The sequence below is a fragment of the Thermobia domestica genome, chromosome 15 (assembly GCF_964235325.1).
Source record: "Thermobia domestica chromosome 15, izTheDome1.hap1.1, whole genome shotgun sequence".
NCBI lineage: Eukaryota > Metazoa > Arthropoda > Insecta > Zygentoma > Lepismatidae > Thermobia > Thermobia domestica.
The window spans coordinates 25,506,572-25,533,683 of record NC_137468.1 but is presented as its reverse complement, the minus strand read 5'-3'; the positions used below and the strand labels follow the sequence as shown (position 1 = coordinate 25,533,683).

The window sequence follows — 27,112 nt, the reverse complement described above, 5'->3', positions numbered from 1 at the left end:
AAGTTTTACGTCCCACGTTTATGCCGGTTGGGCTAAAGGAGATGGTGATGAGTGAAATGGTAGAATGAAAGTGGGAGGAAACGGGAGAATACCGAAATGAAATCTTTGAGTTTTACGTCCCACGGTTATGCCGGTTAGGCTAAAGGAGACGGTGATAATGAGAGATGAGTGAAATGGTGGAATGAAGAAAGTGGGAGGAAACGGGAGTACCCCGAGAAAACCCACGAGCACGGTGTTTGGGAGAATACCGAAAAAACCGACAAGCACGATGTTTGTTCACCACAAAGACCACACGGCGCGAGCTGGGATTGAACCAGGGACCCCAAGCACCGGAGGTGAACGCTCTACCACTGAGCCATCGCGCCCCCAAACGTAGATTCAAGTCATAGATAATGTTCAAAGAATATAGAAATATATTTGTTAATATTTTCTTTTACTATATATCAGGGTGCAGAACTTCCGGTCGCCACCAGTGTTCAATATGTCACTGAATCATTTGCTGACAATTTTCATCAAGCCCTTCACTTAAGGACTTTGATTTGAAAACTGCAATCGACAACTGGTACGCAGAGAGCGTTACACAAATGTGATTTCTTAAGGTAGGATAATGTATACGAGGTCTTTAACATGTATATGAACTGTTTAATTCTAAATTGATTATCCTGAATCTAATTTTCTGGTTTTGAAATTTTATGCCCTAATGTAATCTCTTTCTTTGTCAAAGCAAAGGCCGTGGGGTATATATATGTACCACGTGCTTGTGTTTACAAACACCTACTATGTGTGTGTGTGTGTGTGTTCTATTTATATCATATAAATTATATAATTTTACAATGAAGGCTTATTTTGAAGAAAATGCACAGAACAGACAAAATAAAAGTGCCTTAAATCGAAACTATACCCTTATATAAACTTTAAAATGTTATTTTTGATCATACCTTTAATACTGAAGAATAGGCATTTTGCGTAACATCCGGTCTTTACTTATAAAATAATTTCTATACAAGAAAGTATGTACAGAGCGCCAGGTGAATATATTTAGCAGCATGTATCAACTAACAGGATAAGACTTAAATGATGTATAGTCATGAACGGAAATTCCGTCCTAATGGAAGTAACTTGCCTAGAATAATTTACCATGAATTAATTCCAGGTTTGCTCCTTGATTTTATAAAAGCAACACATCTTGAACAAATTCGCCGTTGCAAAGTAGAATTGCAGACAAAGTACATTTAGTGTACAACAAAATAACCTTTGCAATGACCATACCATGTATCATTTCTGCTATCTAGAAGGAATTCCACGATTCAGCATGTGTTAACGACAAACATAAAAGCCTACATGTCAGGAACCTTGGAATATAGTTTCAAGCGAACTATAAGCTTCTTAACGACCGCGGTGACTCATGAAGTCTGTAGCATGGGAACTCTACCAATTTTCCTTGTGCCAACATTTGCTTTGTGTTAGCTTAGTTACAATTCACTCTGATTTTAGTAGTACGTCATTACTAGTGTACAGTAGAAATGAACGAAAGACTTTTAAATTCGGGTGATGGTAAAGATTCACTACCGCCATTGAACAATTACAATGGCAAGCAGTATGGCTCAAATGAAACATATACTATATTTAATTAAAATTGGCAATTTTACCGAACTTATCATTGACCTTTCTCAATATCTTTAAGAGGAATTATTCTTCTTGTCCTTGATGTATTTTAACACCAAACAACAGGGTAATTCTTAAGTTTTTCGCTCACTCAATTTGTTTGTTCTTTGAACTTTAGTGAATAATTTAAGCAGAATGAAAATTGTCAAAAAGATTTGATAGTACGAGAGATGATCGAAACAAGGTTACAAAACTAAAACTTCTACATTATTCACTGTAACTTAATGAAAATATATTTGTAGATTAATAACATGTGTCTTGCTACAGGTTTCAATACTTCGAACTCTGATCATGTATATCCGAGAAGTGGACATTAAAAATGACTCGTCTGAAAAATTGGTGGAGTAGAAATGAAGTAGTCAATGGTATGGTTTCTATGGGCCAAAAACACCACACCTGCTGACATTCATGGGCAGATTCTAGAGACGTATGGGAGGGCTAAATTTCAAAGCAACATGTAGGGAAGTGGTGTCGTGCCTTTAAAGAAAGATGGTTGTTAATGACAACCCTGGACACAGCGGTAGACCCAGCACTTCAACTACTCATGATACGCTTGTAACGAAATGAAAATGAAATCTTTAAGTTTTACGTCCCACGGTTATGCCGGTTAGGCTAAAGGAGACGGTGATAATGAGAGATGAGTGAAATGGTGGAATGAAGAAAGTGGGAGGAAACGGGAGAACCCCGAGAAAACCCACGAGTACGGTGTTTGTCCACGCTTGTAACGACTAGAGGATCCCCTCTACAGCCCTGACCTAGCCCCAGTTACGTTCACCTTTTCCTTGTCCTAAACCAAAAAAATGGCTGGCCGCCATTATCTGCCATGTGATTACGTCAAATCCGCTGCCTCATGGTGGCTACCAGAGCTTGTCGCGGATTTCTAAGCAAATAGTATAGAAAACTATCTGCCGTTGTGATTTGCGGTTGAAAAAGAACTGTGATACATCGAAGCCTATTGTTGAGTGCTCTCTATCATCACGTATGTTTATCTCCCAGCTATATCACACGTAAGCCGTAATAGACTTTGTATCTTAAGGGACGCTAAACTAAAAATCAAATCAACCCAACATTCCTCGTATCTCCAAAATCCTATTTTATGAACTACTAATAATTGTTTTCAAGACTTTTCGTATATTCTACAAATTTGGGTATCAAGAACTATGACGTCATGAATTGCGAAAAATGAAATTTCAGGTCGGTAAGAAAACGTCTGAAACGGTTATTAGTTCATTTAATAACATTTTGTAGACTAACTACATTTTTAAATTCATTATTTTAAAGTTATTCATTACAATTTTAAAAAAGTAGGGGTGAGCTTAGCGAATATTAACCCTTAAAACAAGTTTTATATACTCTAGGCAAATTGGAGATTTTTTTAAAAGAGAAATTTATCCTGGACTAGCAGCGTTCACCCCGCTTCGCTGCGGTCACCCCGGAACGCAATAAACTTTGTTACTTAGATAATTTTTACTTTTTCGCTTTCAAGTGATATGATAAAAACCATAGAAGATTGCAGTAAATGTTAACATTATATCGCCTGTCATTTATGTTAACCCGCCCCGCTTCGCTGCGGTCACCCCGGAACGCAATAAACTTTGTTACTTAGATAATTTTTACTTTTTCGCTTTCAAGTGATATGATAAAAACCATAGAAGATTGCAGTAAATGTTAACATTATATCGCCTGTCATTTATGTTAACCCGCCCCGCTTCGCTGCGGTCACCCCGGAACGCAATAAACTTTGTTACTTAGATAATTTTTACTTTTTCGCTATTGCAGTAAATGTTAACATTATATCGCCTGTCATTTATGTTAACCCGCCGAGTGACACGGTCATGCGGGTTGCATATAAATACGTTTATTTTTACCTATGATGAATAACTAACAAAGGATTTGTACGTTATGGACACTTGAATGGTCAATTATCTCAAGACACTGGTAATTAAAAATTAAAGTGATATGATAAAAACCATCTAGGGTCCAAATCCTAATAACCCCCCAAAAATAAAAGAAATTGGTTCAGCCGTATTAGCGTGATGAGGGAACAAAGGATTTTGTACGTTCTCTTTTATATATAAGATTGTTTTTTCTTATTCTTTATTCCCGTTATTCTCAACTGACTTCCAACACGTCCAATATGTCTGTATGCAAACCATTGAAGGAAGTCGATGTGCCATTAAAATCTGATTTCACCAATTATTACTTAAAAAAAAAAAGGCCTAAAGAGACAAGCCCACAAATAGTGTGTGCCAAAAGGTTGACTCTCTCCTCCATTATATACGAATGAACATTATAAACAACAGAATTAACATTGTGGAGATGGATATATTCTACATTTCGTAGGGCCTAATAAGAATTCCACCGTGAGGTCCAGCACTCGTAAAATAGAAATCATATCTCCACCATAAACACGTTCACCCCAACCCTCTTGTTGTATTCAAAAAACAGGAACACTGACATAGCAAAAAATTAAATATTTTACTTCGTGTTATGTATTCCACCGAAAAGAAAAATATGTATTACGTAGAACTACGACTTTACACAACAGGGTGTATGTGTAGTGTCAATTAAAAAAAAAAAAAAAAAAAAAAAAAAAAAACAAACAAACAATGAGAAAGTGTTAGTTAGGCACAGAACGGAAGAAATTAACACAGTGGACGTAAAAAGTGTGGGGAAGAAAGTTGTTACAACATTAAGAAGAAACCATTGAAATCCCAAGAAATGACAGAAAACACGATAGAATGAAAAAAAAGGAGAAAATTAAAGAATTGATGGACCGTCTTCACAATTTGAAAATCACGTTTTATCTGAGGAAATTCTCAACTTTCCTCAGCTGCATCCTACCCTAATATCCCTATACGAAGGCTGATTTTAAGGTAGAGGAACGAGGCAGTAGCGCAATTTGGGAGGGCAGGGAACAGGGTTTGAAAAAACCCGGGCTTTTTTGAAAAAGCCCAACCCACCTGGGCCCATATGGGTTTTTTCGGGTATTTTCGGGTTTAATTGGGTTTTTTCGGGTTTAATCGGGTTTTTTCGAAATAATTCAATGTCTTTGGGATAAAAATGTTAAAATGTGATTTATATTTCAAGACTGTCATTGTCACAACCTGCAACAATTTTCTACTTACTGCTGTTTTGAAATAAATGGCCGCTATTTTGAAATTTTACATTCGATCGTCGAGAAAATCTATACAGCAAATTTGGCAGATCTCGTGCTTTCACCGTCAAAACTTCAACTTAAAAGACTGGAAATTTCGCTTTGTAGCGTGGATACTCGCTGTTTTGAAGGAAAAAAAAATCCGCCATTTTGAAAGTTTACGTTGGTATGCCGCCAAAATCTCTACAGGAAATTTAGTGTCTCGTGCTTGTATTCTGAAAATTTTAACTTAAAAGGCCAAAAGTTGTACCCAGTAGTGTGTGTGGTAGAGGCAGACAAACGAGTTGAGTTGATTTTGTGTTTAACCTTTAGTTTACCATTGACAGTACACTGTCAAAAGTGTACATCCGTTCGTCCCGCTGCCACTGTACTGACAGAGGCGAAAGGTCTACTTTTACCAGCGACACACCGGTTGAGAACCAACCTTTTTGGTTTCTTTCAGTATGGACTATCTCTTCATACAATAAGGCACATCATTTTAAAAAATAAGTGTGCTGTTCCTACTTTTTTCTAGCTTTTAACAGCAATAAAAATTTAGGTTTGTGATTTTTAAAAAGAATGGCTTTTAAATTTTAAAAACTCTACGTTTCACAGGATTTTATAAATGTTTCGCAGGGAATGTCATGGTGATTCAACGTATAGTACAGTCCGCATTGGAAGAAGGCGAAGAAAACTCTTCTTTTTTTTTTACCACAGCTAGGAGTGCGGGGGGGAAGAGTGAAATTGAGAAATCGTGTTTTCCTCCCTGTGTAGACTAAACATATCTCGACGGAAATAATTTATGAGCCACGAGCAGGAAGCTATGTTATCTCCAATTCGTTTTAACAAGTGGGCTATATACACAATTTGCCCTCTAACCCCCCACCCCTCACACCCACGAGCTCAAACTGCGCTGTTTGTTCCTCGTGTACAAATCCATGTGGTTCATTTTCCGGTGTGTGTGTGTGGATGGAATTCTTTTACGCAGAAGAGAGTAGAATCAAGAGTAGTAGGTTCGCTTACATTTCGAGATGGCAGCAACAAGCCTTTCCAAAGAAGAAATTCAAGAAGCCCTCTGGGAGGAGACCGACACAGAAGATGTAGATGATTTGGACGTTAGTGACAATGACGAACCAGACATCGAACCCGAGACATTGAGTGAAGACGATTCCGACAGCGACGACGAAACACGTCCAGACTACAGGCAGTGGATTCGACGGGACAGATCTAAACCTTCCCCTACACCTTTCCCTTTCACTTTGCAAGCTGGACCAAAGACCGACAGACTGACTGCATCCTCAAACCCCATTGACGCTTTTTGTCTATTTTGTGATGGTGATTTCTTCAACATGTTGTTGACAGAATCGAATAGGTATTATCAACAACATGTTGCAAGACACAAGCCATCCAAAATAGAGCCACCCATTACGCTGGAGGAACTGTATCGTTTTTTTGCTATCCACCTTAGTATGGGACACAACAGACGAGACAGGTACTCAGACTATTGGAATCGGTCCGGCATCATGTTCTCTCCTTGGTACGGCGAAAATCTTTCCAGAAATCGTTTCTTTCACATTTTACGCTTTCTTCACTTCTCTGACAATAGCAGACCACCTAACGTGAACGACCAGTCCTATGACCGCTTCTGGAAACTGAGGGACGTTTTCGAATATCTACGTGACAAATATGATAAACTGTACCAACCGACAGAAAACTTATCGCTTGACGAAGCCATGATTCTGTACAAAGGTAAAGTGATTTTCAAGCAATATATCCCGAAGAAACGCAAACGATTTGGGGTGAAACTCTACATGCTTTGTGATTCTAAGGGGTATGTTGTCGATCAGATCGTTTACCTTGGCAAAGATAAGACCAGACAGACAACAGAAATGACTTCAACACACGCATTGGTCATTGAACTGACACAGAAAGTTCAAGGAGTTGGCCATAAAATTTTTATGGACAACTTCTTTTCCTCTCCTGATCTTTTTGACGATCTTGCAACAAAGCGTACGCAATGTTGCGGGACCGTCAACAAGAACAGACGTTCGATGCCTGACGACTTCAAAGACCGCTTTTTCAAAACAACACGAGGGGACATACATGTACGGACCAGGGATGACTTATGTGCGGTTTGTTGGAGAGATAAACGAGACGTTTTTCTTCTGACAAACTTTCACAACTTTCCTGTCGACGGTAACTTCCTTGACGAACATAAAAACGCGATCAAGCCGCACATTGTTCTGGAATACAATAAACACATGGGTTACGTTGACAATGCTGACAAGATGACGAACACGTATAACGTGCGAAGACGGACAATGAAATGGACAAAGAAGGTTTTCTTCTACCTTCTTGACCAAACTATTTTAAACTCTTTCATTCTGTTACGTTTCTTTCGACCTTCCCCTGCCTTACGAGACTATAGACTACAACTGATTTACGAACTGGTGGCTCTGGGGACACCACCAGTTCCAGGACCGTCGCACATAATAAGTCGACCTCCACCTCTAAAAATACAAAGGTTGGAAGCTGCCAATTCTAAACATTGGCCCAAGAAAGTTCACGAATGCAAGGACTGTGTGGTGTGCTCCAATAGTAAAAAAAGGAAGAGATCAAATTATGTGTGCTCGGAGTGTAAGGTTCACCTGTGCGTTGATCCATGCTTCGGGGTGTACCACACGCGACAGTGACCCACGTGACCCTAAGGGACCTGAGTGCATTGTACACAAGCTGTGACCAGGCTGTTGGTAAGTACAAGTACTAACTTTCATTTATATTGCATAATTTTACTTCTTTGTCAATGTCTATAATAAAAAAAAGGCATTGGATTGTTACTGGAGATATGTGCAATGTTTCAGAAGAAATATTTATAGTGAAAATACTATTTGATTTTAAGACCTAAACCAAAAAGATTTCGCATTCGGAAGGATGTACGTACATTTTCAATACAATTCTTTACAAACAATATTGAAAAGAAGGGGGTTGGGGGTGTTTTCACCCCCAAATTTAGCATTTTTTTTAGATTTTTTTATCTTTGGCGCCCCGTGGCGCCCCCTGAGTTTCTACCAAGTATGTCAAAGGACTCAAACATTATACCAGGGACCTTCCTTAAGAATACAAAAGTGATTTCATAACTTAGTCGCATTTCGTAACGTCAGAAAAAAATGTTTTCTGGTACACTGCAATGACATAAATTTTACACATTTTTTTCGCATTTGCAAGGTGTCAGAAAATAATTTATAGAAACATTACTATTTCATTCTAAGACCTCAACCAAAAAGATTTCGCATTCGGAAGGATGTACGTACATTTTCAATGCAATTCTTTACAAACAAAATTGAAAAGAAGGGGGTTGGGGGTGTTTTCACCCCCAAATTTAGCATTTTTTTTAGATTTTTTTATCTTTGGCGCCCCGTGGCGCCCCCTGAGTTTCTACCAAGTATGTCAAAGGACTCAAACATTATACCAGGGACCTTCCTTAAGAATACAAAAGTGATTTCATAACTTAGTCGCATTTCGTAACGTCAGAAAAAAATGTTTTCTGGTACACTGCAATGACATAAATTTTACACATTTTTTTCGCATTTGCAAGGTGTCAGAAAATAATTTATAGAAACATTACTATTTCATTCTAAGACCTCAACCAAAAAGATTTCGCATTCGGAAGGATGTACGTACATTTTCAATGCAATTCGTTACAAACAAAATTGAAAAGAAGGGGGTTGGGGGTGTTTTCACCCCCAAATTTAGCATTTTTTCTAGATTTTTTTATCTTTGGCGCCCCGTGGCGCCCCCTGAGTCTCTACCAAGTATGTCAAAGGACTCAAACATTATACCAGGGACCTTCCTTATGAATACAAAAGTAATTTCATAACTTAGTCGCATTTCGTAACGTCAGAAAAAAATGTTTTCTGGTACACTGCAATGACATAAATTTTACACATTTTTTTCGCATTTGCAAGGTGTCAGAAAATAATTTATAGAAACATTACTATTTCATTCTAAGACCTCAACCAAAAAGATTTCGCATTCGGAAGGATGTACGTACATTTTCAATACAATTCTTTACAAACAAAATTGAAACGAAGGGAGTTGGGGGTGTTTTCACCCCAAATTTAGCATTTTTTCTAGATTTTTTGATCTTTGGCGCCCCGTGGCGCTGCTCGGTTTGTACCAAGTATCTCAAATGACCCCCAAAATTATAGCAGAGACCTTTGGCAACAAAATGCTTTTTACTTTATGTCTCTATACGCAATAGTAGTTATTTTAGAAGCTTTTCTTTCATACACTACAAACTGTTAAAAATCATTTAAATTTCCCGCGGTACGGAGAAGCGTACACCCTGCTGGCCGGCGGTAAAGTAAAGGTTAACGTCCCTTTCAGCAGCGAGGCTATATGAGGGATCTACTGATTAACGTGTAATCCAAACCATATGAGCTCCCTCCGGGATGCAAACCCGGGTCCCAGGCTGAAAATGCGTACACTAACCGCATAGCCATGAAGGAGCTCGGCAGACAACGAACAAATGTAAATCAAGTCATCCAGAAGCCTGACTGACGTTCGCCAAATATGAATACCAAAAGGGGTCTATTAATTTAAAACAAAGATACAATTCATGTTGTATGAAATAAATACATGTTTTAAAATGTCTTATATGAAATTAACATCTTCCAGCGTAAATAAACCTGCCATATTTTTTCCATGAGAATACGGGACACTTCAGATCCCCCCCCCCCTTCCTCAACTTTCCAACACAATGCAATGAACTGTAGTCTGGTTATGAACAAAAGTATAATAGGCCGCGGTGGCTCAGTGATAGAGCGTTCACTTCTAGTGCATGGGGTTCCTAGTTCGATCCTAGCTCGCGCCAAGTGAGCTTTGTGGTGGACAAACACCTTTGCGTGGGTTTTCTCGAGATTCTCACGTTTCCTCCCACTTTCTTCATTCTGTCATTTCATTCATTTCTCATCATCACCGTCACCTTGAGCATAGCAGGTATAACTGTGAGACTAAAAGTAAAAGATTTCATTTTATTTAATTTTAATTTTTTTTTTTTCAAGAATATAATTGGCAAAAGTTCACTAAGAAGCAGCTGCTTTTCTCATTTCGTACCCTGCAATTAATTGTATAGACTAAAGATGCCTATGGCTGTATCTGTCAAAATTACGTTCGTCAGTTTAATCTGATGAAAAGTTGATTTTTCTCCTTGTGTCGTGTGTAATTATCAGGACCAGATTCACATTTTTCTAAGACCTGGACCAAAGCACAATTCTGTGCCCCTAGCCTCTGAAAAAGATTATGATTCTTGTTAACTTATCTAATGTGTTGTTAAGAAAAGGCTAGTCATCTGCCCTATGTTTGTAAATGTAGAAACACTCAAAGCCATTTTTTTAATGCTCCGGAGAGTATCCGAGTTTCCATCAAGTGCAACGGAAAAAGTAGCATTGCAAATTTAGCTCGCTATCAAGTCGAACAGGGTGGTGTTATAACTTCCTCGAAACTGTTATATGCAACAGCGTACTGTTCATACACGAATTACGGGATTCCCAGCCAATGTCAGAATTTTTTGTTTTTCACTTTTCGAATAAGCTGATATTGATAGCAGAAATGGAACGTAGTTAAAATATGGGACATTTCCCTGTCCCGACTAAATTTACGGGGACGCGGGACACTCGGGCCCAAAAACGGGACACTCCCGTTTTTTCCACGGGACGTATGGCAGGCTTAAGCGTAAAATAAATAGTTTTATTGTTGAAGTATTCATTTCCGATCCTTCTGCGTTTAATTCGGGATTTTCCCGAGCACTTCTTTCACAGCGTGTACATCAAAACTTCCACTAGTACGGAAATTTGAACTCAGCACTTGAAACAGTAAGCGTTACGTAGTCTTCGAAACCCCGAGCATTAAGCGTCTTAAATTTGACAAGAATTTTTGCGCTATTGCTGGTGTTGATTCTACAGAATGCTTACTTGAAGAGTAGCAACAAATGACTGAACTAAACTGTTATTGTTGGAAAACCAAATTTTAGTTGAAGAACCTTGTGTTTTACATCAAAGGTAAGAAATAATATTAATAGTGTTACTAATGTATTTATATATGTACTATTAGTACCGGCACCTATGACCTTAAACCCGTCAAACGTATGAGTGATAATGTCCCTCGGTGTCGCCAAGTCGACGAGCATACTATTCACGGGAAATATTTTCTAAAGTACAGAATTGCTTATTTTACTTCAAATAGGCTATAAGCATAATCCACACATTAATTTGTTCTATAACTATCTCAAGCTAAGGTAATTTTTTAAAAATTCATTTAGTGCATTCAGAACTTTATAAAGGTCTTATGTTGAATGTTGTTATATACCTTAACGTGAAAGTATTTAATTCGCCCAAGGAAAGTCTGAAATCTGATAAAAATCACTTACAATGTGATCACCTTAGTTGTATCAATAATATACTAACAAATAGGTCAAAAACCCAGGTGGGTTTTAAAGTGGGTTTTTTCAGGTGGGTCCAACCCGAAAAAACCCACCGGTTTTTTTCGGGCTGGGCCCACTTGGGCAAACCCTGGCAGGGAAGCAATTCTCCTTCCTGAGTTGGAGACCTCTCAATGCTTTTTAAGGGTCTTCACTACAGCGAAATTAAACTATCGCTAATTTTAGAGTTTTTCTGTAATATCTACAAAACAAATAAAAATATTCGAAAAGCAGAAACGTAGTGAACTAGACAACATGATTTTACATGTGATACCATTATCGCAACTCATCGATCTGCTTTCGATTTGTAACTCTAGATAGATTTAGCATTTTTTGCGGGTTCTGTAAATAGCGGCATACCAAAAGCAGATAGGTGAATTCTAGTAAAGGTGTCACATGCAAAATCGTATTGTCTAGTTCACTACGTTTCTGCTTTCCGAATATTTTTATTTGTTGTCAATATATTACAGAAAAACTCTAAAATTAGCGGTAATTTAATATCGCTGTAGTGAACACCCTTAATAAATTGTATACTAATAAAAAACGTGAAAAATCTTGTCAGTGGGCAACTTTGCACCTCTGGAAAAATCTGAAACGGTGGAACTGGAACGAGAGGGAGGGAGGATAAAGAAAGAGTAAAAGTGCTTTCATATGTAAATGGTAGCCCACAACCTCGTGCGTAAGACGGTTTATATAACACACAGGTATAATGTAACTAGACACACACACAAACCAGTCGAATGACACCACCTTAAAGGAGACGGTGATAAGACATGAATGAAATTGTGGAATGAAAGCAGGTAGAAATGGGAGAACCCAGACAAAACTCACGCACACGGTGTTTGTCCGCCACAGGGGCCACTTGGTGCTAGCTGGGAACGAACAAAGAACCCCACGCATAAGAGGTGAACGCTCTACCACTGAGCCACCGTGACCCCCTGTCATCTATGAAATCAAAGCTTTAAAAGTTGACCGTGATGTAAACAAAACCAAGTGTACAGAGAAACATATTGTTTCCTGAATCCTACTGTTCCCTTACATCCTGTGTCGTAGAAAATATAGTTCATCTTAATACAATTTTACAGTATTTCGACATAATGACGAGGAGTAAGTGTTGACGAAGTAAACTATAAGTAATTCCAGATGGTTGAGAACCATGAACGCCCGAAGGGGAGGGAAAAGTGGGATCTGAGCCCCCCTGGCTCACGAAAATGTATACGTGATATAGCATATTAAATACCAGAAATACCAGACGGAATAGGAATATAACTATCCTAGAGAATTTTCTTCGGACGCCCCTGCTGAGAACCACAAAACCGCTAACTCCTAATAATACAAAGTCAAGCTAACAGTTGTCAGTACTGCCGCTAGCCTCAGTATTGCCTGCCTCATGTCAGTAGGTGCCGCTAGCAAGCAGGCAATTTGAACATTTAAACTCACTTTGACGATTCAATAGCAACGTAAGAACTGCATTGTTTCAATGTAATTATTTCGTAACAGGACAGAGGTTGTATAATCATATCAGGAAGTATTTTTTAAAGCGGTATCACATCGCAGTTTGCGACGCAAAAACATGGAAATGTGATTCAAATTGAAAAGTATACCGCAAAGTGCGATGCATTTTTATCACCAGGGATGGCCAAAACCATGGTTTTTATTGAGAAAAAAAAACTTTGCTTTTTGTTTAAACCATTTTTTTTAACCCTTTTAAATTATGGCTTTCTTGAGGTATTTTGTACTTTCACTCAATCATCTATTGCGTGAAGACTATTTATCGTAGGATCATGGTTCAACCCCGTTTTGTTTCTAGTAAAGCAGTGTTTCCAACTGCATCCGTAAAATTTCCCTAAAGTGTACCATATGCGGGAAATTTCCGCTCAAAGTGAGGAAAAAGGGATTTTCTTTTTAAAAAATCCTTTTTTATCGCGAATATCTCCCCTTTGGTATAGGATACAATCATGCGAATGCTACTTTAAAAAACTTTGCTTTATGGTGAAGAGAATGAGATACAAGGAGTGGCCCTGGGATGAATAGTTTTGATGCTACAGCCGATTTACATATTTTCCCTTGGTAATACCTTTTTAGTGAATTTCTATACTATCATCATCATCATCATCATCACCACCAAGATTGTTCATTATGGAATATGAATTGTAGCTCGGTTTCTTTGCCATGAACCAGTCTTTCAAACAGTACCACTCGCATCTCTCTAGCATGTACCATAGTGGAGAAAATTTGCGAAAAAGGAAAAGTCAAAAAATTCCTTTTTTCCCTGTTTTGGGTCCCTCTAGCCGGCCCCCGTGTCAACCCACAGAACCCCCCAAAAATCTCAAACATACTACATACTATGTGTAATAACTGTACGAAGTTTCAATGTTATATCTTGATAAATAAGAGGAAAAAAAAATATTGCCCCATGTGCAAACAGTATCAACTTTCCCCTATGTGAGCAATGGAAACCCATTTTTATATATAAAAAAAAATCCTGACTCATCCCTAATTATCGTAGAGACATGATTGATACACCGTTTTGTTTGGCCAAAAATAGTCTTTCAAAACGGTACCACACGCATGTCTCTAGCAAGTACCATAGGAGAAAATTCGCGAAAAAGGGAAATTTGTCAAAAAATCCCTTTTCCCCAATTTCCCTTTTTTGCTAATTTTCTCCACTATGGTACATGCTAAACACATGCGAGTGGTTCCGTTTGAAAGACTGGTTCATGCCAAACAAAACGAGGTACGTATCATGACTTTAGAATAAATAGTGATAACACTGTAGATTCTTTACTAAAGTAATTGACTAAAAATGTGTGAAAAATGAAAAAAAAAAAAGAAAAGAAAAGAAATCGAGATTTTCTGGACGCACGTCTGTTGATTCTAGCAACATGAGTCATACCTCATTTTCTTCAGCGTAAGGCAGCCTTTCAAATGGTACCACTCAAATTTCGCTATAGTGTACCTGTGAACAGAAAAATGGGGAAAATGGAAATTTTTCTTTAAAAAATTCCCTTTTTCCATTTTGGACGAGATTTTCCCGCTTCTGGTACACGATAGGGAAATTGGAGTGGTACATTTCGAAAGCCTGTCTCATAACGAAACCAAGGAGGTACAAACCATGATTCTAGGGTAAATAGTAATGTATCAGGGATTTTTAGAAAAAAAAAAAGTTCTCACCCATCGTCAATGTTTGTGACGTCACAGCCTTCAGACAGAGCTCGCGAGGCTGCAAAATGCCCATAAAATATGTTCTATGATGCTTCCATATTTGAATGAATTAAAAAAAAAAAAAGGTCTAAAAGGCTTTACTAGGGACATAAAGCAAATTCCGAAGGTCGACGCCATGGCACAGGCGTTGGGCCATCATAATTTAAAAGGGTTAAATAATTTGCTCTATGTATTTATATCACATATAAATATCATTTATATTTATATCACATTTATATAAGGTTATTTCGCCTTTGTGTTATTATGCAACAACCGGGTTATGCTGGAAAGGGTACATAAGCTTCAAGTTGAATCCAAACCGCTTCTCGGCTTACATCCGAGAGAAATTGTCCTCCATTTAAACTCGATATCGGGACTGGTTTAGGACCCCTGATAAAAATACGTTGTACTGATCTTCACATACTTGTTAATATAATTGTCAAGAGTCATTTCAGAAAGACAAAAAGATAAACAATTGCGCAAGTGAAACCATTATACAGAATTACATACGGACAATTTCAAAGTACTGCAGAGTACAAAAGAACTAATTCAGTCCAAATTAGTTTGCTACGACTTTTATTAGTCCAAGTTAAAGAAATACAACGACTTACCTTGCATATCAGTATGAAAAGTGAATAAAGATACGAATTGTTTGAGTCCACTTTGGCTCTGACTCATTTATACATAAATAGATAACAAAGATACTTCTAATTTCAATAAATGCCTCTCATGGGATTTGTATGACCCCCCCCCCCTCCCAAAAAAAGTACGGCATTTCGATGTATTTTATCAATAATAAACATTATTGCAACGAAACAATATTTAGAATTTTCCTTTGATTGCAATTGCATAACAATAACAACAAACTGCATTTGTAGAATAATCTCTGAGTAATGAAGAGGGAATTTAGGTCTGAATATAATACGAATAATATACGGGAATGAAACGTGATAACCCACAAATGTGTTCATTAAGATTTTAGGAATAGTTACACTTTTATGAACATTTTTTTTTTTTTTGGGGGGGGACCAGTTAGTTTAAATCAGCCAACCCTGTTTATTAAGAAGCTAAAATAAGAAGCAAGCTGAAAATATATTACAATTATTTCAAGAAACTTTTCTTTGAAGGGTCGGTTCGGCAAGTGAAAAAAGGAATCCACTTTGGGTTACAGAAGTTTTCCTTTCTGTCTTTCCTTCCCTTTGTCGGTTTGTTGCTAGTGGGTCATCCTCCAGACATTCTCAGATTTCGGGCCATCCTTTACTTGTTTATGAGGGTGTAATAAACAAAAATGTCCTCTTTTTTTTTTTAAGAAATGGTACATTGCAAGCAGAGAAAACAAGTTCAAAACTATATTGGACCTAGTCGATATATTGTGTAGCATCAATGGGGCTTGGATGTGGTTAGTAAAACGCAGAAGTGCGCACAATAGATCACTGAAGTCCCGAAAATATAGAAAAATACACTCATCTCTCTCTTTTTTTTTTCCGCTTTTCATTTGAAGTACTGATATACTGGATGCTCATTTATTCCCCTTATAAAAGCCAACATTCATTATTTGCAAGATTTCACCTCGCAAGACACCACGAACCTAACTCAAAAAACATCCCGACCAAATAAAATAATAGTAATAATAATAGATTTATAAAAGAAATCCAACAAATAAAGAAGTTAATTCACAATTCCATTCATAATCCATTCATATTTATTTGACTTCTTTTATGAACCTATAATTACCCATTATAGTACACAAAATGCAATACAAAATTCACAAGTTGAGATACAAATTGAAACATGTATCGCAGTTTGATACACAAAATGTAAATTGAAACCACACACACACACATATTATATATATATATATATATATATATATATATATATATATATATATATATATATATATATATATATATATATATATATATATATATATATATATATATATATATATATATATATATATATATATATATATTATATATATATATATTATATATATATATATTATATATTATATATATACAGGGTGGTTCAGTAATGTTGGACAGCCCTGAATAAATCGAAAACCAGAAGAGATATTAGCAAGAGTTTGGTGGATCCAGATACTTGTGGAAGGGGGACGATTTTTCATTCCAACCCTGTCTTCTTTAGAACTTCCAACAACAATTCCCAATTCACAAAGCCATTTCTAAATCAAATATGTAAATGTATAACTTTTCGTACGGTATTTTGTTGAAAGGTGGTTTCACCTCCTCCCTGCACGTTTGCCATTGTATCTGCTAATGTTGACACGTATTAAAAGTGTATTTGACTACGACAAGAACGAGACAAGACAACATAAATATCTTGATACGGTAATTACAGTAGCAGCTAACCTTCCCTCTATAATCTTCCTTAATTTAAACCGAATTTAAGAGGTGACGTCATCCCATGAGAGCTAGGCTGAAGTCGTATTCACAGATAGATTTTGTTTACGACTGAGATTTTCAACCTGCTTTCATAGTTCACGATTTAAATATTCGAAAATATTTCTCAGAGGCTTTGAATGAATGATTACGATTGATTTTTCTAATTATGGATTAGTCGTTAAAATCCCATGAATATAGTGCTCTAGACGAAATGACTGCTGGACCAAGGAAATATTGTTTCTATCAGAAATAGCTTAAACCTACCATGTAAATAACATGGAATACAATAACGAATTACACAAAATTGCGAAGGAAAAATATTTGCTTAGCAATTACTTTGTTTACGAACATACACGCTAGTTTATCGGTCTATGGAACTGGAAATTTTAGTAGTTAAAAGCATAAACGGATGCTGTATGTACAACTTGTTCATAATGTAGTCCAAATAATCACAGCACACCATATTCAGTCACCATCCCTGATATACGAAATTATATAATGGAATTAGAATTTTTAATCATCTCTGCTATCCTTCTGTTTCACCTTCCCCACCCCGAAAAAAAATACATGAAAGTCTTTTCAGCATTATTTGCAATAACTACTGCCCAGCTGTTACTACCGATATTTTGGAAATATACTCGTGCTCCCCCCCCCCCCACATGCCAAAACTCGAAAGTGTAATCCGTTGACATTGATTTTGCTCCAGTTTGAAAATAAATCTCTAAGCTTTACGTCCCACGCCTATGCTGTGTAGGAAAAAGGGGACGATGATGAGAATGAAAGAAATGGTGGAACGAATAAAGTGGAAGGAAACGGGATAACAACGCTGCACACTTTTTATTCCCTTACAGGGATTAACGAACATAGCTTTGATGTAAGAGATTCTAGGTTTGATTCTCAGTGAGGTACAGAATTCTTTACGTTAAACCAACAACGTAAGTTAATTAGAAGCTATCGCCTTTGTAATTACGAAGGACAAATCCTGTGAAATCGGGTCAGAAAGTGTTAAATTTAAAGAAAAAAATCAATAACAATATAGGTTTCACCATAATTTAAAAAACAAGAAACGCGTAGAAACAGTGTTCATATATCAAAATTTGTTAATGAAATAAAAATATGTTGATAATGTCACACAGAAGTCGACAAGAATTCATTTTATTTTAACTGAAATCCACCACGCACTGTAGAAAATTAATATTTGTAATTTGCATATAGAAAAATTTCCACAATAAACTTTAACGAACTAGGAGCGAAATAACGTCTCACACAGTAATACATTTCAGAGTACAACTTAATAGGGGAAATAACCCTCCCTATCGTCGTCTTCATAATGACATTCCAAAGCAAACGTCAAGACTCATACTAGGAACTACACAAACGCCGCCACACGGCAAAATTCTCTACTGCTTTGCTTCATCATTGTCCGTCGGCTACTTTTCGTAAAATCATTACATGTCACTGAATACTTTATACTGTTACTATTATAAGGAATTATGACCCATGCTTCCACTGTTTGTCAATAAAACATACACATTACTCATGTCAATATATTATTGATCGTCGGCGCACCTCACCCAGCAGAAGAAACAAATTTAATAATCACAATTTTATTTTTATAATTTTGTAATCAACTATATTTTTCTACTATTAAATATTTAAATATCTAAATTTAACAATTTTATTATTTGCCGGTGCACCAACATTTCTTAAAAGTCATTTACCACGATTTTTAAAATGACAACCGTGTTGCTGCATGTCGAAATCAAATTGGAAATACGGTGCATCTATACATTTTAAGCTAATCAATTTCTGGGAAGTATTCAACAAATATTAAATAACGTATTCATACATGTTGTAATCTTATTTGCACTTTCTGAACTGGGTGGGGTCACCCCAAAAAAAATCTGAAAAAAAAAAATTGGCACGATCATTCAGAATCAAATACTCACAAACGTCTATTGAAACCTTATTATTCGGGGACCTATTCGATTATCACATATGTAAAATATATTATGATGACAATGACACATACCATCATTTTGTAGTTAACCTTCCGACCCGTCGAGTTTTCCATTCGCACTGCCATCTTTCAAGGTTATATCAAGGGGTGTGCCGCACAGTGTATGAGAACTTGATACCACAAAATGCAGGAATTCAACTTCACCATCACCAGCTCACTCAACACACAGCATATATTTAACAAAATAAGGTAGTGAAAAACACAAATCAAAACATTTAAAAAAAACTTATAAAAAAGATTTGTTTAAGCAGTATGTTTTAAGTCGAAGGAACCACTCCCCAGGCTTCCCACCATTTTGCTGCACCAGTTGCCAGTTCCCACTAAGCAACTGCGGCGGAGCCACAATCGCCTTCCACTTCGTGGGGCTCAGGAATAAGCAGTACATCGCCAAGGACGACTTCGGACGAAAATAAAAGGCATTTCATTTGTTTTAAATTCCTCGAAACAATTTTATTAAAGATTACAATACAAATTTAATTGAAAACACGATATTCACTTCACATATTTTATTTTTTAATTACCGTTCAATAAATTTAACGTTAATGTTGGTCGTTTCTAATACTGTAAATGTAAATGATACACTTATGATTCACATTGCAAGATCATAGAAAAAAATGCGAAGTCTAGAACTCACGTCCCATATTTTATTATACGTTAATAAATTATCGGATTGGATAATAAACAAATAAATATAATCATTCATCTGTCTAGATTCAGACTTTGACCTCCAGTAAACCAGGTTCGCATCTAGACTGTAGCGCCAACTGCCTGCCGACTAGATGAGCTGCGGCGGCGCATTACAGGGAGGGAGTATGTGGGGCAAATGCCATCTCACGAGGGATTTTAATCCGTCCGAGCTGCTTCCCCGTTTTGATTTATTTGCTACGTTATTTCCTAGTTCACTTAACCTAATGCAGACAAAGATAAATGACCATGAATGTTAATTCTTTATAATTAAATTTGATCTAACGCCTCACACTTTCCCTTTCATCTGCACGTCAAAGGATCAATGATAAGCGTGTTTTCTGTATGATAAATGTAATTTTGAATGGATCTCAGAAATCCTCCTTTTTACTGAAGTTCAATGTAGTTTTTTTAAAAAAAAAATCCAAATCTCTGTAAGAGTCCTATAATTTTTATCAAAAAATAAATAAATGAATGAATGAATTTGAACAACTCTTTTTTAGACTCTAACATTAATGAATGTGGCTGCTCAAGACCTTTATTTAAAATCGAAACACTGACACTGCTACGTAGGGTTGCGAGAAAGTAAGCCTTTTAAAAAATGTGGGTGGCCACTTTTTTTTTTTCGGCAAGTCTGCACCTTTTCAACGCTCACCCATAAACATTAAACATCTTCCAGTTGTAAGCTCCCTTCCGGCTATAGGTTAGCACAGTGGTTCTCAAGCAATGTCTCGCGACAGACTCGTATGTCACATAATTCCCGAGAGTGTGTCGCGAAAATTTAGAATTTAAAAATCATGAAGAATTTAATGATAATTAGTTAAAATCGAGGAAGACTGTATCAGTCAACACCTCCAACGGTAGCAATAATGCTCAGTGCTATATAGAGTTATTATAAAAACTAATTAGTTTCAATATTATAATAGATATTATTATTATTATTATTCTTTATAATAAAAATATCAAACAAGTGTGTCGCGATGTCCTGCACGTTCAGTAAAGGGTGTCAAAAAAGGTTGAGAACCACTGGATACGTGTGGAAAATCTGGGTTCGATTCCCTGGGGGAGCTCATGTGGTTTGGATTCAACATTAAGGTTGGTTTAAAGAGACATGTTTTGCCGATAGATGTCACTATAGTATTCGTATCTTTCTCATGTATTTTTTCACCTTTTACGAAAATTCACGATTTCTCTTACAAATTTCAACCTAGAAACTTCAAATTTTTAGAGAAGGAACTTCATAACATATTGAAGGCAAGAATCCGTGCCAATTTTTTATTTAGAATTTTCTTCATTGTTGAAATGGCTTGATTGTTGAGATGGATATCCAAACCTTTAACAATATAACTGGTTCAAGATTGAAGAAAATTCTAAATAAAAAATCGGCACGGATTGTTGCTTTCGATAGGTTATGAAGTTCATTCTCTTCTCTAAACATTTGGGGTCTGTAGGTTGAAATTTTAAGATAAATCGTGAATTTTCCTGAAAGATAAAAAATAGATGGGAGAGATACGAAGACTGTGGTGACATCTAACAGCAAAACTTGTCCCTTTAAACCATCCTTAAGCTGTAGGTTCAAGACTCATAGCCTCACAGCTGAAAGGGATGCCGAACGTCAATCCAAAAAGTCCTCCACTTGTATCAAGCCCTAGGGTATATGGTCCTAACGCAAATCAAAATGGAGACTGCTTTTCCGTACTAATAATTCCACAACTAAATATCAATATGGTTTCTGTTGGGTCAGAGATCATCGCTAGATTTTTCTCAAAGAAGAGGGCACAAACGATCATCACAAAAGTGCAGTCGCGAATAGTATACGCCTTGATACACGTGTGAAAAATGCTACTTTATGTAAAACAAGTATTTACCACAATGTGTAACTTAGTATAGCACATGCGAAGGAAGTTGAATATGTTTCGACATGTATTTCGAAGAACTGAGTCACTTCTAAAATCCAGGATTGGTTAATTGTGCTTCTTGCGCCACTCTGCGCAAATACTCATTTCTAAAAACAAAATTTCCTCCATTTCTTAGGTCCCCACACAAGTTTTAACGTCAGCACTGCCAAGTGTCGTAAGAACTCTTACGGAAACAGTCAAATCATAATTCAGAAGTCACTCAAGTCTTCCAATACCAATGGAATAAACTTTATTCTAGCACCAAAAAATGTTTACAGAGTCGCTAAATCTGTATTTTTCTAATTTTATTTTACGTTACATTATGATTTAGATTTCTGGGCTGTCGGCATCTATGCCAAGTTAGCTTGTCACGTATGAAGGATGACGTCCCTCGGCGATCACACTATCTGAAGAAAAGGAAGGAAGAGGACTGGGATCTGTATGTACAGTACTATCCCGGCATTTGCCTGGGGTGAATGAGGAAAACCCAAGAATACTTCACTCAGAATGGCTGGTCTGAAAAAGCTTTTTACACTTTTTCCGAGTGTCCCCAATGGGAATCGAAACTCGGACCGCTAATTTTATTTTATTTAATTTCTACGAATGTTATGATTATATTGTAAAATTGTTGATTTCAAGCGTGAAGAAATCGCAATAGTACACATATTCATGTCTCCCTACACATATATTAGTTGGGGTGCGGTGGAGTTAAATTAAAAACCATTATTTGTAGATAAACAGTTACAGTTCTACATGGAAACTGGGAAGCACTGGGTTCGAATCTGCTGCCCTTTATGCCAAGCAAGGACTTTTGGATATTTTCCTCAATTTTAACCTGAGAAATGGCGCGACTGTACCTAGCCAAAAGGGCGATTTTATTGTGATTTATTCAACTGCATTTATATTTATGTTAAGAAATAAAAGCTGTTAATACTATTAAATATTGCAGAACTTTTTCTTTCTTTTAACGCCAGACACGGTTGAAAAGTTATTTAAACTGGAAGCTATTTTTGTACTGAGACTGGAGAAAATATTATGGAAATGCTTGTACTTATAGGTGTCATCCCATCATTCGCTTGGTAGGATCGAAAAAAAAAAAATCTTTAATGGCCTGCCAGGAAGGCTTTCCGCGGGGTTCAAACTTAGCATAAATAATTAATCTATATCCGCTTGGATATCAATTCAATACTGACGGAGCAAAGGAAATGAATTTCAGCTGGAGATCACATCATGAGAATGAAGCTTAGGACCAATGCTAATTATCTACTGATTTTTTTTTTTTTTTTTTTTTAACTAACAGTTTACCTACTCAACATGTGCCAATGTTACAGTGTACACAACATGAAATTGCAGTTTGAATTTTTGCATTTCCCCTCACCCTCCTTTCGCAACTCAAAAACGTTCATAAGATACGTTAATTAATATCTGAAAATAGAAAACTGAAAAATTCGACAGATTTGTCAAGTAGAAAGTCACTTAGTTTTCATTTTAGCGTTGTATTCCACGGCGATATTACTATTTTGCACCCTGAACACTATGCTAATCCGCTAAACTAAACAGCCCTGCGGGTAGTATACCATGTAAGATACTTCCTTATGTGTACATGGCGAAACTATTTTGACTCTTCGTACCTTGTTAACTCGAAGAATCACCTCCAACAAGGAATCAGATTCCTGGTTTTTGAAACTCTATATCCTGGCCAAAATTGAGGTAATCCATAAAATAGTTTGTGCTTTCCCCAGTCACCACCCCAATTATGATTATTCATCCGAGATTTACGAAGGTCATTTTAAAAGTCTTGCGCGCGCGGCCGTTAGAGTGGTGTGACAAATTCAATTGTTTGTCAGTTGTGAGTCAGAGTTTGGGCTTGATGGTTGTGTCTGTTTGCTGGTTCAGGTGACTGTGCTGTAAGAAATTCAGAGTTAAAATGGAAGGTGGATCCGACTCAGGCCCGAGTACACATAGTGACCAGCGTTCCTATATCAAAATCGAAATTCTACGTGGGAAGAATCCAATTGAAACTTACAATGCTTTACGAGAAGTCTGTAGAAATAGTATAGTGCAGCGTTTCCCAACCGGTGTGCCGCGAATAGGTCGCTGGTGTGCCGCGAGGAAATCGAAACAAAATTGTCAATTCTATAGGTATCAAATTGCAAGACAGGGAAAACTGTATATTTGTATTTCACATTACTATGAACCTCTACTATGAATGTATAAAGGTTTTATACTGTGTTACTTTTCTGTACATTTTTAACGTTGAGAAAAGTTTTTGTTATCACTGTCATGACCATTATTGCTTCATTGTTGTTGCACTTTATTTCGTAACTTGAAATTTTAAAATATCATTCAATCTTTTTGACAAAGCAAACATGCGTAAAAATTACCTACATTTGTGTGTTAAAAGTACAAGAGGTTTGTTTATTCGTTCGTTATTTAGTGATCATCCTTTTTAGTGAAAGGTTGGACACAGTTTTCGAAAGATAAAGTGTTTTTTTAAAAAAACCGTGTCCTATATTTCACTACAATTGTTTACTATTTTTATATTAGAATGAGCAATAAGCATAATGATTTACCACAAAGGAGAACCAGTCATCGAGCTTTCTTCTCTGTGAGAAGATCAGTAGGCCTAATCACAGAAAAAAAATCACAGTATTTCATATATACAGATAATAATAATAATAATAATAATAGCTATATATATATATATATATATATATATATATATATATATATATATATATGTGTGTGTGTGTGTGTGTGTGTGTGTATGTGCCGCGAGAATTCAAGTTACACTTGTAGTGTGCCGCAAGTTGAAAAAGGTTGGGAAACTCTGGTATAGTGGATCGTAGCACTGTATCATGATGGTCAGCTTGTTTTCGTGAAGGTCGTGTAAGCACTGCGGACAACCCAAAAATTGGAAGACCGTCAACTGCAACGGACTATACTTCTGAGATTATTGTACATGACGTTTTGAGAGAGGATCGATGAAAAACATGAGGAAATTGCATATGAGGCCAGAACGTCTGTCACTTCAGTTCACAGAATCATTACTGAAAAAGTGTGAGAGAGAAAAATCGCTGCCAGATTGGTTGCGCATGATCTGAGTGAAGAGAAGAAAGCATGTAGCAAAATAATCCTTCCCCACCCACCATATAGTCCTGATTTGAACCCATCACTTTGATTTGTTTCCCAAATTGAAGGAACCACTTCGTGGGAAGCGTTTCAATAGAATTTACGAAGCCTCCAATTAGGTGATTCGACTGACCAGACAGCTCAACAATGAGTGGTGGGAGAGCACTAAAATCTGAACGCCTTACAATGGTTCGAATTCGTGCTGAAAACGGATGCCAAACTTCATCACAAAACACTGCACAATCTTAATGCACCAAGCGAGTGCTAGTGAATGATCACCGTTCTTGCTTTGAACTGAGGTGGTTCTCTGTTAGAATTCCGCGGTCGATATTCAGACTAAAGATTTGATTTACTTTAACTTCATTTTCAGTTTAGCGTCCCTTTCGGCAGCGAGGCTATATGACACGTGAACCTACAGTTTAACGTGGGATCCGAACCGCATGAGCTCCCGCCTGGAATCGAACCCGGGTCTTCCACGCAAAAGGCGCGTACGCTAGCCGCTTAGTCACGACGGAGTTCTCTAGACTAAAGAGTTTCCAGTTTTTGTCTTACCATATGACTGCAGAGAAAACATCTATGAACTTAGCCCAAACCGATTTCCTTCAAAGCTTGAAATGAAAATGAAATCTTTTTAGTTTTACGTCCCAGGTTATGCTGGCTAGGCTAAAGGAGGCGGTGATGATGACAAATGAATGCAATGGTGGAATGAATAGAGTGGGAGGAAACGGGAGAACCTCGAGAAAATCCACGGACAAGGTGTTTATCCACCAGAGCCCACTTGGCCAAAGCTGGGATCGAACCAGGGACACAGGCACCAGAGGTGAACACTCTATCACTGAGCTACCGAAGCTTCCATTCCTGTAATAAAGTTTGTGCTGTGTGTGAGTAAATGATATTTGCCCAAGGCAAGTACAACAGTGTCAGGAGAGAAAATATTTAATTGTAGTATTCTCGCTTTATTGTAGCTACTGCGTGTAAAATTATCTTTGTGTCAGCCTCTTCATGTGTACTACTCACTTGTCAGAGATGCGTATGCAATCGTTCCTTTAGCAGTTTGTCTCCAAGCTATGACCACATTCAAATTCATGGTTGTCGATAATTGCAAAAGCTAGAAAATAGACAATTCGTGCTTTGTTTCCTCATGGGAAAGAAGCTTCTGCTTTAGTAGAGAGTATATCAGCTTGCAGGTTCAGTTCGGTAATAGGCATATTGCAGGTTCAACTTTTCCAGACGTTTCGACCCTATAAGTTGTTTCAGATAATCATCAGTGTATACATCAAATGGAGACACCTGTATCTACCATATTTGTTAATTACGAATATACAGCTGATGAAATTGTCCGCTAAATCAGACTGTGTCCTGATACTTCGTTGTTTGTAATGACATTACCAAGGATCTTTGTATCTGTAATCACATTTATCGGGATACTTTCATACTGAGACTTATCTAGTAATGCCTCAAGTAATTCCAAGGAGCAAACATTAAAATGAGGTATTACAGAAAATTCGTAACTGTTTACTGTATCACCGATGTCTATCAGAGGGCGCGATCTTGACACTATCAGCATTCTTGAAAATAGCTCTCAGTCTTCTCTTAGTTCTAAACTGCTACCTTTCTGTTTATTTTAGTTCTCTGAACTGACTGCTTACAGGTACTCACATTTATCTTCCTCATGAGATCCCACATGTTGACTTGTCCAGTCACTGCATTTCTGTGTGAATTCAATGAAATTTTTCCCTCCAATTATTGACATTTTACAGGGACGCGGTGGCTCAGTGGTAGAGCGTTGATCTCTGATGCTTGGGGTCCCGGGTTCGATCCCAGCCCTATCAAGTTAACTTTGTGGTGGACAAACACCGTGTGCATGGGTTTCCTTGGGGTTCTCCCGTTTCATCCCACTTTCTTCATTCCACCATTTCCTTCATTACTCATCATCACCGTCTCCTTTAGCCTAACCGGCATAACCGTTGGACGTAAAACTCAAAAATTTCATTTTATTTTTTACATTTTACACAAGTGGTTCTTCGTCTTTTGTGACACAATGCACTTTGTGTTAATGATTACAAGTTCATTTCTAGCACAGATGAATGGGTTTCCTGCTCTCCAAAATGCTTCTACAAGTGAATGTATAAATTTACTTTATCTGTTAGATTTACTTACTGACAATTCATGATGTTTCTTCTTGCAATTTTGTTAAAATTTAGCCAGTTTTTATTATTATTATTATTATTATTATTATTATTATTATTATTATTTACAAACCGAAAATGCACAGGAATTCAAGAAGAAACGTGTACTTTAATTCTCATGCAATGTAATTCTAACTATTCCTCCGATTACTTTCATAGCTCTATTTTCGTATTCTAAAGTATTCTGCATATTCTGTGCCTAACTGCAAAATGAAATTATGACTTGTTTAAAACCCAGTTTCCTTTTTCATTTTTTTTTTAATATCTGGTCTAAGATTTTTTATCTCATTCAAGTACA

General features: G+C 37.0%; 1 protein-coding gene across 10 annotated transcripts in view; it reads right to left on the bottom strand.

Moving 5' to 3' along the window:
- The window catches only part of shep (RNA binding motif single stranded interacting protein alan shepard), a 197,889-nt gene that overhangs the window by 80,635 nt on the left and 90,142 nt on the right, over positions 1–27,112 (bottom strand). For 2 of the 10 annotated variants that reach the window (XM_081741459.1, XM_081741460.1), the window contains exon 1: positions 18,924–19,244. The exons of the other annotated variants lie outside the window; for them this stretch is intronic. In XM_081741459.1, the coding sequence (XP_081597585.1) occupies positions 18,924–18,977 (54 nt within the window). In that variant the 5' untranslated portion in view covers positions 18,978–19,244. Of the gene's footprint in view, positions 1–18,923; positions 19,245–27,112 lie in introns of those variants that run through there. 10 annotated transcript variants of the gene reach the window in all.